Source organism: Emys orbicularis, chromosome 6, assembly GCF_028017835.1.
Source record: "Emys orbicularis isolate rEmyOrb1 chromosome 6, rEmyOrb1.hap1, whole genome shotgun sequence".
Classification (NCBI taxonomy): domain Eukaryota; kingdom Metazoa; phylum Chordata; order Testudines; family Emydidae; genus Emys; species Emys orbicularis.
The window spans coordinates 2,104,261-2,121,418 of NC_088688.1; the positions used below are offsets into that span (position 1 = coordinate 2,104,261).

At 43.0% G+C, this 17,158-nt stretch overlaps 1 protein-coding gene across 1 annotated transcript in view; it reads right to left on the reverse strand.

Moving 5' to 3' along the window:
- Positions 1–17,158, reverse strand: part of UNC13B (unc-13 homolog B) — a 308,551-nt gene that overhangs the window by 72,527 nt on the left and 218,866 nt on the right. Inside the window, exons 21-24 of the mRNA XM_065406871.1 lie at positions 10,339–10,428; positions 8,512–8,646; positions 7,503–7,636; positions 6,492–6,577 (exon numbers count right to left, since the gene is read on the reverse strand). Coding sequence (XP_065262943.1) covers positions 6,492–6,577; positions 7,503–7,636; positions 8,512–8,646; positions 10,339–10,428 — 445 coding nt within the window. The remainder of the gene's footprint in view (positions 1–6,491; positions 6,578–7,502; positions 7,637–8,511; positions 8,647–10,338; positions 10,429–17,158) is intronic.

Here is a 17,158-nt window from a genome sequence, read left to right on the forward strand (position 1 = left end):
GTGTCACAGTTCTTTGTAAATCCCTCCATAGATCTACCTTCGTGTGGCTCATAGCACCCCTTAGCAGTCTATACGTGATTTTTATTGCAGCCTGGGGTGTGGAGGGAAGGTCACGGATACAGCTCCTCAGACTCACCAGCAGAGCCGCCTGTTGACCGTATTACTTACCTGGATTTTACTGGACTCATCATTTCAGCTCACAGCAGGCACTGTCTGGAGAGTGAGATTTCTGTCCTCATTCTCAGACACGGGGCTCTGATGCCCATCCTGTGTCCACATTAGTTTTTAATTTGCTATTTTAGAATCTCCATTACCCAGGCATCTAGGCACTGCAGCTTCTTAAAATCAACCTCAATTAATACATTATATTTTAATTATTTCCCCTTAAACTTGCCTACCTCCTTACACTGCAAGGGCTTAACTGCAGCAACCTTTCACCAGAGCATCCCTTACTCTGCTTTGTGTCCTACAACATATTTCTATGCCTTACCCGATGATTCAAGGAACAATGCTCTAGTAGCCCAGGATTTGGAAGACCTGCTCTGCCACGGGCTGCATGTGACACCTTGGACAAGCCATTTTATGTCCCTGTGCCTCAGTTCTCCATCCATAAAGAAGAGATAAAAAGAACTTCCCTGTGTCACTGAGATGTTATGAGGATAACTATGTCAACGGCTGTGCAGCACTTCGATTCTACCGTAATGGGGGCGACATAACGTACCTATGATAGACAGATATTCAGGCCAAACCCTGGCTCTGGTTCACTGACAAAGGAAAATGAATGCCACAGGTGAGACTCCAAGTCAGAACGTTCTGCTGTTGCTTCTAGAAAGCTTCATCGTAGGAAGCAGCAGCAGAAACATCCCTTGATTATCGAGATGGTAGGTGGGACAGAGTCAGTTCCAAGTAGTCACATCCCAAACTATTTCTCCACTGAAACCATCACTTGGCATTACAGCTGGCAGCAAAGGTAAAGCCAGTGCTGAGCAAAGGGGATCCAGGGTCATCATGGCAACCGGTATCACTTAGGACACAGGAGGCAGCAGCATTGTGCAGGAGCTGGAGCTTCTAGGTGCTCTTAGAAAGCAGCAGAAAGTGAAGTTCTTCCTCAGTGGATCTCATCTATTTTAGCTGCTTCATGGGCCCTGACTGGGGGATTCCACCTAGAATTATTTGGCATGTGAGACATCGCTACCAACCAACATTTTAAGTTAGTTGGCAAAAAAAGTCTCTTGAACAGCCGTCTCCAGCTCCCACAGCATCAGTTAATTTGCTGAACCCTCGTGGTAGATCAGGTTCAGGTAGCGTAAGAGTTTAATATGCTAAAGCTCCGTAGACTGTATCAAAGGATGCTTTTGGTAGGGGAGGAAAATCTCTTTACCTACTCACAAATATAAACTCTACCGAAGGGCAGGAACTTACCACTTGGTGAGTTGAGTACGCTCATTTTATCCAGAACTTAGGAACAGACACACAAGGAAAAACATCATGACAACAGTTAGAAGCATGTATTGTACTTTGGAAGGAGACACACACACAACTCTATCTTCCACAGAATACATAGATGGGCCCTCCTGCTCTATCGCATTGAATGTGCACTGCCCTGGGACAGACTGATTACACCAAGAGGACTGAATGAGGATAACAACAGATACTGACAATACTCGGGAGTTCAAAATCCAGTGATTGAGACTGATAAAATCTGCTCTTCGTGCTTTACATAAGTTCATTTTTAATTTAAATTTGCATTTTTCATTGAACGCTATGAGCTAATTTGAACATTTGAATTTAAAATAAAGGCAACAAGAACTATAAGAACTGAATTTAGTTTAAAGCCAGTTTTGATTACAATTGTTGTAGGCTTGTAGAGGCAAATTAAAGAGCATTCAGAGTAACGCTTACTTAGAAAACTAGAATCTCCACAAGGCAGGATCTTTCAAAGCCACATGTAACTAATGCATGTTACAAGTTTTCAGGTCTACTGCACCGTATGCATGGACAAGGTGCAATTATACAGAACTACCCCCTGTTGTTCGTCAGCCTTCCTTTAGCTCCTCACTATAAAATCTCAGCCCACTAACTTCTCCTGTACCAACCACAGGCCACACCGAAGACCACCCTATAAAAGGGGTGCTCTGCATGTGTGTACCCCTTACCGTTATTTTTTCTGCACCAGTGTGCTAGGCAGTGTACAAGACACAATTGCAAACCAGTTCTCACCCGGAGAAACTTACAATTGAGAAGATATTGAGACCGGTTCCAGGATGCGTTGTGATAACTGGACCAGCAAATTTACTCTAATCGTGAGCTCAATCATTAAAAGTATATGACAGTTCATAATATGTCACAATAACCTGAATCAGCAAATACTGATGGAAAACGCTATGGGGAGAGAGACAAAAAACGAAGTCTAAACAAACGGGACTAGCGATATGGTTCAATGAGGATGTTAAAATCGTGCTTCATGAAAACAGAAGATGTGGAACCGGAAATTAATAAACCAAAACTGGTATGTCAGATACGAGGTCTAATTCGTGGACAAAATGATGAGGGGATGGGCTATTCCACACACCATTCCCTTTGTGGGTCTTTAAAGAAAGAGACTTGGGGGTGAGGCAGAGGAAGAACAGACAGAGGCTACAGGTGCGAGCTTCATTATCATGGCTGCCACTCCCACCGCTTCCTAGGACCCCAGGCCTTTATCACCCTCATCCTGACTTGACCCAAGCTAATGACAGAGGGACCCAGACAACATCATCACCCCTACCAGCACCAGCAGAATCCCAACCACCACCAGCAGGAAACAGGATTGAACTTTAACAGAGCAGCTCCAGCCCGTCTTAACTAACTTCTTCTCTTTTCCCCAAAGAGACAGTTATCACCATCTTTGATACCATCTAAGGAGACTGTCATGCAAGGGTTTTTTCCTTCTAAAACTCCCTCCAGCTAAAGGGAAAGGGAGCAAGGGATGCTGTGAAAATGAAAGCCTTACTTAATACTATACTTTTTAAGAGCAGGTTAGACAAACACCTGTCAGGAATGGTTTAGATAATACTTAGTCCTGCCCTGAGTGCAGGGGACTGGACTAGATGACCTCCTAAGGTCCCTTCCAGTTCTATGATTCTACACATTTCAAATGATTTAACTGTTTTTCCTTCTTTTCTTTATCTTTAATAAAAAGCTAAGAGGATGTTTAATGGTGTGTCTGCCATGGCACTCAGTGGGCTGAGGTATCTGTATGCCAAGCCCCAGACCTTAGAATCATAGAATCATAGAATCATAGAATATGAGGGTTGGAAGGGACCTCAAGAGGTCATCTAGTCCAACCCCCTGCTCAAAGCAGGACCAATTCCCAACTAAATCATCCCAGCCAGGGCTTTGTCAAGCCGGGCCTTAAAAACCTCCAAGGAAGGAGACTCCACCACCTCCCTAGGTAACGCATTCCAGTGCTTCACCACCCTCCTAGTGAAATAGTGTTTCCTAATATCCAACCTGGACCTCCCCCACTGCAACTTGAGACCATTGCTCCTTGTTCTGTCATCTGCCACCACTGAGAACAGCCGAGCTCCATCCTCTTTGGAACCTCCCTTCAGGTAGTTGAAGGCTGCTATCAAATCCCCCCTCATTCTTCTCTTCTGGAGACTAAACAATCCCAGTTCCCTCAGCCTCTCCTCATAAGTCATGTGCTCCAGACCCCTAATCATTTTTGTTGCCCTCCGCTGGACTCTTTCCAATTTTTCCACATCCTTCTTGTAGTGTGGGGCCCAAAATTGGACACAGTATTCCAGATGAGGCCTCACCAATGTCGAATAAAGGGGAACGATCACGTTCCTCGATCTGCTGGCAATGCCCCTACTTATACAGCCCAAAATGCCGTTAGCCTTCTTGGCAACAAGAGCACACTGTTGACTCATATCCAGCTTCTCGTCCACTGTGACCCCTAGGTCCTTTTCTGCAGAACTGCTACCTAGCCATTCGGTCCCTAGTCTGTAGCAGTGCATGGGATTCTTCCGTCCTAAGTGCAGGACTCTGCACTTATCCTTGTTGAACCTCATCAGGTTTTTTTTTGGCCCAATCCTCTAATTTGTCTAGGTCCCTTGCTTAACACTGTTTAATGTTGGACAGTGACTGGGTTATGTTAACACTTTCAGCTCTTTCTTCCATCTAAGTTAATACAACAGATGCACTAGCAAAACCCAGAGGGCGTGCGAGCCTAGGCTGTTTAATAATATTATAATCATTTCATCCTCTTCTCCTCCAATGTATTATTGTGGTTGAGGAGGCATTACTGCGTTCGTGTTGTGGGCCTTGCAGAAGAAATGGGCCTGTAGGTAGGATTTGTACCAGAAGTGACTGGGAGGGCATTCCACCTGTGAGACAGCATGGAAGATGCATCAAGAGGGAGTGGGTCACTGGCAGAGTGAAAGGACTGAAGAGGGACAAAGTATTCGGAGAAGAACCAGGAGGCAGAGTTATGCATGGCACTGACAATCCAATGGAGAGATTCAGTCAGATCAACAGGCAGAATAATTTAATAATAAATACAATTTTTAGTAGCTTCACTTTGGATGTCCTGAAGAGGAATGATTATGGGAGGGCAGAGAGGAGGGGGAGGTTCCAGCGGTCGAAGTGGGAGGTGACCAGTCGGGGGGGGGGAGGGAAATGTAAGCCATCAGGATGGAATGGAAGGACCAGAATTTCAAAATGTTGTGGAGAAAAAAGTGATAGGAGTTGTTGGGAACCTGGCTCTGCCCTTAGCATCTCTGAGAGCTTCCAATCTACGATGATCAGTGACTTAGGAGAGAAATATAGACCAGACACATGTCACAGACATACCAGATATGCATTTGATTTACAGATTAAAACATTTTAAATTTTATCATGAATAGCTAAACGTCAGCTGTCTCTGTCTGCTCCCCAATCCAGTCGTCATTCATCAGCTGATTTCTTCATCGATTTTAAGGTCAGAAGGGATTACTGTGACCATCAAATCTGACTTCCTGCATCATCTCACCCAGCAGTCTTTGCATCCAGCTCATAATTTATGGTTGAGCTAGAGCACTTCTTCTATAGGCATCGAAGCAATGGTGAGTCTTGAGGAGGGATTTGATGGGGAAGAGAACAGTTATACAGATCGGTTCTGGGAAGACCATGCAGGAGGTGACATAGGAGGTGTTGGAACAATAAATACAGCATACATGGATTGTCAGATGCAGATGGCATAGGCACCTTCTGTTTTATAACAGTAGCCCCTGATTAAAGACACTAACGACCTGGCCCTGTAAGATGCTGAGCTAACTTTACTCCCAATGCAGGCGCATAAGGCAATGGAAGTTGAACGCACTCTACATCTGGCAAGATTGGGCTCAAAGATTATAGAAGGTAAATTCAGTAATCTATTAAACCTTTAAGAATAAAAGGAGTTCTGGAAGTAACAGGACTCTGCTCTGGGAGTGATCTGGCCTCTGTGTGCATAACCCCCATTTCTGGAGATGCTAAAACTCCTAAGGATGAGTCTGCCTTGACTATTGGAAGATGGAGACCAGATTCCTAGGAGCCCACCAAAAGCCTCCTAGATGTTTCTTACACTGAGCTGCCTTCACAGTGAGAGGTTTGAAAAGGATAACCTGCCTGCATTTGCATCACTTAACTCACAGGGGGAAAGAGACTTGTGCTGAAGTTCTCGGAGCCGGAATGGCAGAACCTTCCTATTCCTGTTCATACCAGAAGTAGATTTCACCACCAGCCTGCTTGAGTCAAGGTGGACCATGGTGTGCTGGGATCAGCACACACTACAAGCTGTGGCTCCATCATATTCCAGGTGAGGATGGCGGAAGTCTGTTCAATTTTATATATAAGGCATAGCCCTTCTCAGGCTCCTGGGTGAAGTCTGGGAATCTTGTGCTGTGAGTTACCACAGAGGAGGTAGTGTTCACAGAGAGAATGCAGCACACGCAGGGATTTCCCAGATGTGGGAAACTTCTCAAGAACTTCTGCTGCTCACTGCAGAACCTCACCCTATACTAAGACACCACCACGGTGCAGTTTTCATTTCTGTAGTTTCCATTGCAAATATTTCAGATAATTAATGGGAATTTAAAAACAATTAGTTTTCAAGTTCCGCTCCAAGCAACTCTGTCCAGCAAGTTGTCAAGTGAGCAGCCAAACGCAGAGGAAATAGAATAATCCTGCTGCATTGCCTACAACTTGCATGGGAAAGCTAACCATCACTTTCCATTTATTTTTTTGATTGCAGTTTGGAGGTTTTGATGACTGAAGCTTCCTAGGGATTAAAATGCTGTGTGGTCAAGTTTTCCACTTCCTACTGGCATGTAAACAGCATTTCTGATGTGCTCTGGAAAACTACTTGAGACAGTTATACAAAATGATCACCAGGTCAGACTTTTCCTTAAGTACTATTCACATGGTATTGACTAGGAACAAAAAGTTAGCAATCACAGGGCAAGAGCCTACAGCTTACGCTCTCCTACCTTCCATGGCATATTTCATATCCTGGGCAAAAAGGTTCCACATGACTTCAGCACTGACCTTCCCAACAGTGAGCTCCTGAGGAAACCTGAATGGGGGAAATCCAGAGATAAGGCTTTAATAGCTTAAGAATAAGGGGCATTTTCATTCAGCTCTGAGTTAAACTATCTACTGAAAGGTTCAACACAACAGAAATTTCCTTCATCCTGCGAAGATAAAAGGCAGATATCTGGAAAGTACCAACTGGACTCTGTGCTATAGATAAAACAGATTGAAAATATCCCTGCTACTGTAACTATGTTTTTAATCTAAAAGACTAGCTATTGCATGGCTGTTCTCTAAATGTAGCTACATACTGTAATTCTGTAGTATTACGTCAAAATGTTTATCCCTCTTATACCTTTTTTCTTTTCCCCTTACAAAACTAGGTTCCTTTTCACTGTTGGGATTAGTGTGTATCAGGTGCGCCTGCAATGTTAAGATCTAAAATCCCTAATGTGTAATCTGCCCCTTTGTCTTCAGGATACATGGTGGGTCGCTGGAGACATCAGAATGAAGAGCATCTGACATATTACTCCCCAAGGAGTAGAAGTGGCTCCTTTTGCCATTAACAAAGCCATCCCCACCCACTGAACTCTCTCAGTTCAGCATAGAACATGGACACACCTAAATCACAGCACAAACTGTGTGTGTTAGAAAAGTGCATCCCAGAAAACTGTACAAGAAAAAACAACTCTCACCCCATTTTCAGGTGTCTCACTGAGTTCAGGATGGTAATAACCAAGGTGAATGGGTTCGAACTCCATCAAAACTGAACCTTTTGAAACTCTTCCATCCCAATCAAAAAGAATTATTTATATAGACAAATAAGACAGAAAGACAGACAGACAAGATAAGTATTCTCTATAAATACACAAATCACAGAAAAGATAGAAGACAGTTTCACAAATAAAGCAGAACAGACAAAGAGTCTACTTCTAGCATTAGCCATAAAGAACATGGAGGATTCTTACTGGTTCAGGACAGGGGTATATGAATTTTTATCCTCTTCTATAATGGAAACTATCAGAGTGATGAGTTTAGGCCAGAAATCCAAGTTCCTGATGCTGGGGCCTTGCTCCTCAGGAGGAAGGTCCTGATTTTTGTTCTGGAAAGGAAGCCGTGAGAAACTAAATACTGAGTTTAAACAAATATGACTTCTTATCAGGCCTGCAGGTTTCCTGTGAACTGCACATGCTGTATCCTTTGCCACTTTCTTCTGAAGGTTCCATAATTATGGCTCTGTCTTGGCAAGTGACCTGATCTAACACAAAATATCATAAAATGCAGACTATGCTGCTAAAAGGGAAGCCTGGCACAACTCTGGGATTAAAATGGCCACTTCTTTATTCTTTACTGCATTGGGACCAGGGACATGCTTATGGATATCTCATGATGTGCTTTCTTGCCTAAACTATTTCTAATCACTTCTAATTGGATCACTGATATTTACTAATATATCCACAACGACAAGCAATGCATCACTTCATGCCATCTGCACATGACCAAACTCTGACATTATGGCAAATGGAACAATTTTGATCAATGACGCTATAGTGTAGAGTTGCCCCAACCACCACACATGATCCGCAAGGGGTAAACTAGATTCAGTAAAACAAGGTAGAACTCTGCCTGGAGAGTCATGTAATTTAAACCCTATTTCTTCTGTTAGCTTAGTATGCGTTCTAATTAGCTGTTGTTGAATAAATATTATATAAAATCTACTCTTTCAATAGTCTGCTCTAATCATGGAATAAAACATCTGTGGCTTTTGAAAATGATCTCTAAGCAATTAGTGACAGTAAAACAATTATCCTCTTTCATTCACCACAATTAATGCTCATCAATTGGCTGCAGCTGATGTGCATTCAGAAGATCACAGGCCACAAAATTTAGTCTATGCTGGTTTATCTTCAGATATTATTTACTACATTATCTCAAGCCACTCAGCCTTGATTTTTGCACATCTATCCAATTACTCACGGGATCTGTCTGGTACTCGCGACTATACAGTTCATGGCAATTGTTGAAGATGTATTCATAGGTTGAGTTGAGACAGGCCTTCACACAGTCCTTCACTACTTGGCTGGCTCGAGGTGGGCTCTGTAGTTCTTGAACCTGGCAGGAAGCAGGAGTAAAGTTAAAGAGATACTGCTCATGCATCATAAGAGGAAGAGGGCATTAACCCAGGACTTGAGAGAGACTGGTTCAATTCCCTGTGCTGCCCCAGTGACCTGTGAACCTGAACAAGTCACTTAGTGTCTCCGAGCCTCAGTTCCTCAACTGCAAAACAGGGATAACAGCCCGGCCCTACCTCACGGGGTGTTGTGAGCATTCAAGATTGTGAGGCACTCAGATATTACGGTCATGGGGGCCAGATAAAGAGTTAAACTCGATAGCGGTATCTAGAAACATAGATTAGAAGTGCAAGACACACAGTACTGCTATATGAGGTTCAAGGGACTTCTTCATGAAATCAGGACACAAATATCAAAGTCTCTCCCACTGTAAAAGACAGTCCAGAGAAAGACTCCATCAGAGCTCGTGACGTTTGATCAGCCAAGAGTTCCTAGAACGTCTCATGTTATTTTTTAAAATTCACAATGGTGCTTTTTAATTCAGGAATTTACTTGACCTCTTTGCTAACAACTTTAAAACGTGGATTAGAGCCATTAATAATAGTGTGCAGATGTGTACAGATTTTTCCCTCTTGCAGCCCTCATTCTTTTCCTTTATATAGTTATTATTCTACCTCACACTCACAATGCACATCTATTCTAAAAGGCTTTGCATGCATCAGATCTGGGATAAGACCATGTCCTGGAACAGATTTGGTTTTACATTTGTTCCAGCTTTTTTTAATTTCTAACCATTCTAAGTAGAAAGCAGAGTTTGGGAACAACTTTAACATTTTACGTAAATATTGTATGGATTATGGGGACTTTCAAAATGCAGCACATACTATAAGAAGACATTTAGTTAGTTTATCTGGTGCTTTTTCATAACAGATAAAAACCATTCCTTGCCTGAAGAACTTACAGTCAGACTCGATAAAGGACATTTTCAAATGCCATGAGTGAAAACTCATTTTGTAAAAAAAATAAGGTGAAGGTGGCTAAGTGACAGTGTTCTCATCCATCACATCATCTACAGAGACTAAGCATTTAAAAACAAGGCAATGGATAATTAAAGATATCAAATCTTACACTGCCCTCATAAAAAACAAATATAAGCACAAAAAAGGCATATTTCATTATTGCACAACAACCTTAACTATGAGCCATGGCTCTTTATTAATCAATTAATTAATTATTTGGGTTCTCTTAATTTCAGTATACATTTCCTTTTAAGAGATACAGTTAAATGAGAAATAATATTGCTTAATATATTTATCAGACCATAGAAGTTTTTGTACAGACTTAATTGTTGTTTATTGATAAGGCTGGAAACGTAGTTTTACAGGAGAAGTTTATAACAGTCAATAAATGGTAAAATTACATATCCTACCTGGGTACAGACAAATTGTATGTTTCTTTGTCAGAAGGATGTTGTGATTCCTGATGATGAATAGTATTTATTTTGCATCAGAGTTAAGAGTATTAAGTTGTGACACACTGATAAGAATGTATACGTTTATTATGTGGGCAGCATAAGATTGCTGATGTCTGTGACTAGTCATTTCCATGCTGAAAAGTGTTTGGCTTTTGAGAATGATGGGTTAGTTCTTCATTGCCGTAAGCAGGCTTTTCTCTGAATAGTATAAGACAATGACACACACACTGGAATATTATCACTGTGGTGGATCCTTACCTTCATTCTGAAAAACGTGATGCTGGTCAGCAAGTCCACAGTGGATTTCAAGTCCTGTAACCGCTCAGGGCTGCTGGCTGGGAAATTGTTCTGTTGGCATAAAAGTGAAACCACACCTGAAAGAGCAATCAGACGTCCACACAAACTCACAAGCCCATTCAAAATAAACATGTTAAAAACCCTTGGAAATGTATACAGCTCAGGAGCTTCTAGCACTCAAAACAATGCTCAGAAAATAAAAGGCTTCACATTGAACAAGGTAAGACCTTTTCACTACAAGAGTTCATCTGTTTAATTAAAAAGTTCTTCATGTGAATTTAGTGTTCATGAACGGTGGCAGACTGATAGTCGTAAGAATGGCCATACTGAGTCAGACCAATGGTCCATCCAGCCCAGTATCTTGACTTCCGATAGTGGCTGGTGCTAGATGCTTCACAGGGAATGAACAGAACAGGGCCATTATCGAGTGATCCATCCCCTGTCATCCAGTCACGGCTTCTGGAAGTGAGACACTTAGGGACGCCCAAAGAACAGGGTTGTGTTCCTGACCATCTTGGCTAATAGTCATTGTTGGACCCATCTTCCATGAACTTATCTAGTTATTTTTTGAACCCAGTTATAGTTTTGGCTTCACAACATCCCCTGGCAACAAGTTCCATAGATTGACTGCGTTGCATGAAGTACTTTCTTATGTTTGCTTTCAGCCTGCTGCATCCCAATTTCATTGGGTGACCACTGGTCTTGTGTTAGGTGAAGGGGTGATGGCTTTTCTAAGATGAACAGTTCCAGTCTTTTGAGTCTTTCCTCATATGGAAACTGTTCCATAACCTTAATCATTTTTGTTGCCCTTCTCTGTACTTTTTCCAACTCTAATATATCTTTTTTGAGATAGGATGACCAGAACTGCATGCTGCATTCCAGGTGTGGGTGTACCATGGATTTATATAGCATCATTATCATATTTTCTGTATTAATATCTATCCGTTTTCAAATGGTTCCTAGCAATCTGTTAGCTTTTTTGACTGCCACTGCACATAGTTCTCTGAAAACATCTGCTCAATCTATGACGACTCCAAGATCTTTCTTGAGTGGTAACAGCTAATTTAGACCCTATCATTTTGTATGTATAGTTGGGATCGTGTTTTTCCAATGTGCATTACTTTGCATTTATTGACACTGAATTTCATCTGCCATTTTGTTGCCCAGTCACCCAGTTTTGTGAGATCCCGCTGTAACTCTTCACAGTGTGCTTTGGATTTAACTATCTGCAAATTTTGCCACTTCACTGTTTACCCACTTTTCCCAGATCATTTATGAATATGTTGAACAGCACTGGTCCCAGTAGAGATCCTTGTAGGAGTCTCTTCTTTATTAAAGTTTCAATCAAGGATCGCCTCTGGAGCCTTTTTTAAAAACTGGTGTTAGCGATCCTCCAGTAATCTAGTACAGAGGCTGATTTAATCGATAGGTACCACAGTTAGAAGTTCTGCAATTTCATATTTGAGTTCCTTCAGAATCCTTGGGTGAATATCCGCTGATCCTGGTGACTTATTACTGTGTAATTTATCAATTTGTTCCAAAACCTCCTCTACTGACACCTCAATTTGGGATAGTTCCTCAGATTTTTCACCTAAAAAGAATTGCTCAGGTGTAGGAATCTCCCTCACATCCTCTGCAGTAAAGACCAATGCAAAAAATTAATTTAGCTTTTCCACAATGGCCTTGTCTTCCTTGAATGCTCCTATAGCACCTCCGCTATCCAATGGCCCCTCTGGTTGTTTGGCAGGCTTCCAGCTTCTAATGCACTTAAATTTATTTTTGATGTTGGTTTTAGTGTCTTTTATTAATTGCTATTTAAATTCTTTTTTGATCTGCCTAATTATACTTTTACATTTGACTTGCCAGATTTTGTATTCCCTTCTATTTTCCTCAGTAGTATTTGACTTCCAGTTTTTAAAGGATGTCTTTTTGTCTCTAACCTTCTCTTTTACTCTGTTTAGCAATAGTGGAATTTTTTTTTTGACCCCCGTCAAAGTATTTTTTATTTAGTGTATACATTTAGTTTAAGCCTCTATTATGATGTATTTAAAAAGTTTCCATGCAGCTTGTGACTGTTTCTTTGAATTTCCATTTTGCCTGCCTCCTCATTTTTGTGTAGTTGCCCTTTTTGAAGTTTGATGCTACTGTGGTGGGTTTCTTTGGTATTTCCTCCCCCCATGAGGATGTTAAATTTAATTACATTACGGTCGCTATTACCAAGCAGTTCAGCTCTATTCACCTCCTTGGACCAGATTGTGCTCAATTTAGGACTAAATCAAGAATTGCCTCTCTCCTTGTGGGTTCCAGGACTAGCTGCTTCAAGAAGCGGTCATGAATGGTGTCTAGAAATTTTATCTCTGCAACCGATCCTGAGATGACATCTTCCCAGTCAATATGGGGATAGTTGAAATCCCCTATTATTATTGGGTTTTCTAGTCTCTCTAATCTCCCTCAGTATTTCAGAATCACCATCACGGTGAGGTAATCGGTAGTATATTCCTACTGCTATACTCATGCATGGAATTTCTATCCCTAGAGTCTCTATGGTACAGTTTGAGTCATTTAAGATTTTTACTATACTGGACTCTATGCTTTCTTTCACATACAGTGCCACACCCTCACCAGTACAACCTACTCTATCATTCCTGCATATTTTGTGCCCTGGTATTACCGTGTCCTATTGATTGTCATCAGTCCACCAATTTTCTGTGATGCCTATTATATCAATATCCTCACCAGGCACTCAAGTTCACCCATCTTAGTATTTAGATTTCTTGCATTTATATAGCAGAACTTATAAACTTTGTCAATATTTAGTGCTCTGGCTTCATGTGTTGTAATTGACTGGGACTCTTTCATTTGACTGTTTCTCTTCAGCTCCTACCTGTACTTTATCAACTTCTATCCTCTCTTCTTTATATATAGAAGAGCCACTTTAATAAATCCTCCCCTAAGGGATGTCTCCATCTGAACCATCTGCTCCTCCACACCTGTCGGCTTTCCCCCAGCCCTTAGTTTAAAAACTCCTCTACAACCTTTTTCATTTTACATGCCAGTGATCTGGTTCCATTTCAGGCCAGAAGGCCTTTATTTACCCACAGAACAAGTACAGAATAAGCAGCAACAGAGCATGCTTCCCCGCCTTCCCCTGACAGCATACCTAGTTCTGGGCTGGAGCCTGACCTTAAGCCAACTGCTTGAGAAGGCTTTTCGTTTTCCCACAACTCAGTTTTTGGCCTCTCTTTGGAGACAGCCAATAAGGATGCCAGGTGTGGTGAGGTTTGTGATTTCCAGTGATATAGAAAAGAAGATTCTGAATCCCATTAGCAATCCTCTCATCTAGTCAGATGTCAGCTACCAATATTCAGAGACTCTAAGGCCAGACGGGACCATTCTGATAATCTAATCTGACCTTGTGCATAACATTGGCCATAGGAATTCCCTGAATTACTTCCTGTTTGAACTAAGGGAAATCTTTTTTGGAAACATCCAGTCTTGATTTGAAAATTGCCAATGATGGAGAATCCACCACAACCTTTGGTCAGTTGTTCCAATGGTTAATTACCCTCACTTCTAAAATGTGCCCCTTATTTCCAGTCTGAGTTTGTCTCGCTTCAACTTCCAGCCATTGGATTGTGTTATAGCTTTGTCTGCTAGATTGAAGAGCTCATTATCAAACTTTTGTTTCTCACGTAATTACGGATTGTGATCAAGTCAACTGTTATCAAGAGATGTAGCACCATACCTTAAAAATTGTCCTTTAACACAGTCTTAACTCCAGCCTAGTTCTGTCTCAGACTGTGCCCATTGCTATAGTATCCGAGTACCTATGGCATTTCACCTTCTATTGCCTGGACCTTAGTTAAATAAAATTAAATATTTAATTCTCTTTTCCAGAGCAATGTATGCTCATTACCTTTAATGTGGTTTCCTTCAGGTTCTCCCCTCCCCCCCACCCACCCCCCACAATAGACTGTCCTCAGTTCCTGAGCTGGTGTGTCCATCCTTTCCCTACATTCTCATTACTTTGTCCCAAACCCCATTCTCAGACTCCTGGGCACATTCTTGCACTCATAAGGATGTGACATATTCGAGCAGTCATCCGCACATATTTCTTTGAAAAACAAAGCAGAATACCACAAGCTACATAACACTAACCGCTTAGCTACACAAACATTTAGTTCGCAGAAGGCTGTGGTGTAAATCTACCTTGCATTAGCCTGCTGCGCGCTAAAGGTCCATGTGGACCCTGCTGATGAGCACTAACATTTCCTTAGGGTTGGTCTTCACTACAGGGAGATAAAAGCTGCTGCAATCGATGCAGCAGGGGTCGATTTAGCGGGTCTAGTGAAGACCCGCTAAATCAATGGCAGAGCGCTCTCCGGTCGATCCCCGTACTCCACCTCTGCGAGACGAGTAAGGGAAGTCGACTCGAGAGCATCTCCTGTCGATGCAGTGCAGTGAAGACAACGGGGTAAGTCAACCTAAGCTACATCGACTCCAGCTACATCAGTAGCGTAACTTAGGTCAACTTACCCCAGTAGTGAAGATGAGCCCTTAGTGTACGTTGACCTACTTCCATTTCAAAATGCGATAGATCAAAGTTCACTAGAGAAGGAGAGGTTACTTAGTTAAAGAAGCAAGTTAAAGAAGTACGGGCTGGATGAATGGACTATAAGGTGGATAGAAAGCTGGCTAGATCATCGGGCTTGACGGGTAGTGATCAATGGCTCCATGTCTAGTTGGCAGCCGGTATCAAGCGGAGTGCCCCAAGGGTCGGTTTTGTTCAATATCTTCATTAATGATCTGGAGGATGGCATGGATTGCACCCTGAGCAAGTTTGCAGATGACACTAAACTGGGAGGAATGGTAGATATGCTGGAGGGTAGGGACAGCATACAGAGGGACCTAGACAAATTGGAGGATTGGGCCAAAAGAAAACTGATGAAGTTCAACAAGGACAAGTGCAGAGTTCTGCACTTAGGATGGAAGAATCCCATGTACTGCTACAGACTAGGGACCGAGTGGCTAGGCAGCAGTTCTGCAGAAGAGGACCTGGGGGTTACGGTGGACGAGAAGCTGGATATGAGTCAACAGTGTGCCCTTGTTGCCAAGAAGGCTAACAGCATTTTGGGCTGTATAATTAGGAGCATTGCCAGCAGATGGGAATGTCCCCTCTATTCAGCATTGGTGAGGCCTCATCTGGAGTACTGTGTCCAGTTTTGGGCCCCACACTACAAGGAGGATGTGGAAAAATTGGAAAGAGTCCAGCAGAGGGCAACAAAAATGATTAGGGGGCTGGAGCACATGATTTATGAGGAGAGGCTGAGGGAACTGGGATTATTTAGTCTGCAGAAGAGAAGAATGAGGGGGGATTTGATAGCTGCTTTCAACTACCTGAAAGGGGGTTCCAAAGAGGATGGATCTAGACTGTTCTCAGTGGTACCAGATGACAGAACCAGGAGTAATGGTCTCAAGTTGCAGTGGGGGAGGTCTAGATTGGATATTAGGAAACACTGTTTCACTAGGAGGGTGGTGAAGCACTGGAATGGGTTACCTAGGGAGGTGGTGGAATCTCCTTCCTTAGAGGGGGAGATATGCTGGAGGGGGGGGGGAGGGATAGCTCAGTGGTTTGAGCATTGGCCTGCTAAACCCAGGGTTGTGAGTTCAATCCTTGAGGGGGCCACTTAGGGATCTGGGGCAAAATCAGTACTTGGTCCTGCTAGTGAAGGCAGGGGGCTGGACTCGATGACCTTTCAAGGTCCCTTCCAGTTCTAGGAGATAGGATATCTCCAATAATTTAAAATTTAAGAGGTTTTTAAGGTCAGGCTTGACACAGCCCTGGATGGGATGATTTAGTTGGGGATTGTCCTGCTTTGAGCAGGGGGTTGGACTAGATGGAAGAGTGGGATGTAAGCTCCCATTGGCCGAGGGTCCCCGTTCCTGGCCAATGGGAGCTGCGGGGGGAGGTACCCACAGGCAAGAGCAACGTGCAGAGCCCTCTGCCCCCCCACCTCCAGGGGCCGCACGGACGTGGTGCCAGCCACTTCCCGGAGCGTCGCGGGGCCCACGGTGCCACAGGGGTGGCAATCCCGCGGGCCGGATCCAAAGCCTTGAGGGGCCAGATCCGGACTGCGGACCGTAGTTTGCCCACCCCGGCTTAGTGAGTTTTGTACTCAGAGGAATGGACACTCATTCTTCTATGCTGTCTCCATTTGGGATGTATTCTGTCTTGAGCCAGGCTTGGAAAGCATGAAGTTGAAGCCTTGGGAACAGTGTTACATAAGCGCTGGCAGCCTGCCCCTAGGAGAGCAAGACACTCCCAAACTGATGTTTGTGTAGTAGCCCAAAGCTTCATGACTAGCACGTGACCAGTGCTTTCATGTTGAGAAATCGGTCTCTTGGAAGGTAGGCTCTTGCTGTGATGGAGTTCAGTATTGTGCTGATAAATTCTATTGCCTGTGGGAGAACACCAACTTCCCTTCGTTTACAGAGATGCCTAGTGATCACAGCAGCAGCTTGAGGAGAGCCGCTGTTGCTGATTGGATCCCTTGGAAAGATCTCTCCATCAGTAGCCAGCATCGAGATATGGAAAAATCAAAACACCCTTGCAGTGGAGGTGAGCTGCTATCACCTTTGTGAAAACACTTGCAGCTGTGGTCAGGCCAAAGGGAAGACTCTTGTATTGGTCATGGTTCGAATCCAAGGTGAACATGAGAAATTTCCCATGTGCAGGGTGGATATCTATGTGGAAGAAGACATCCTTCACGTTGAGAGCTGT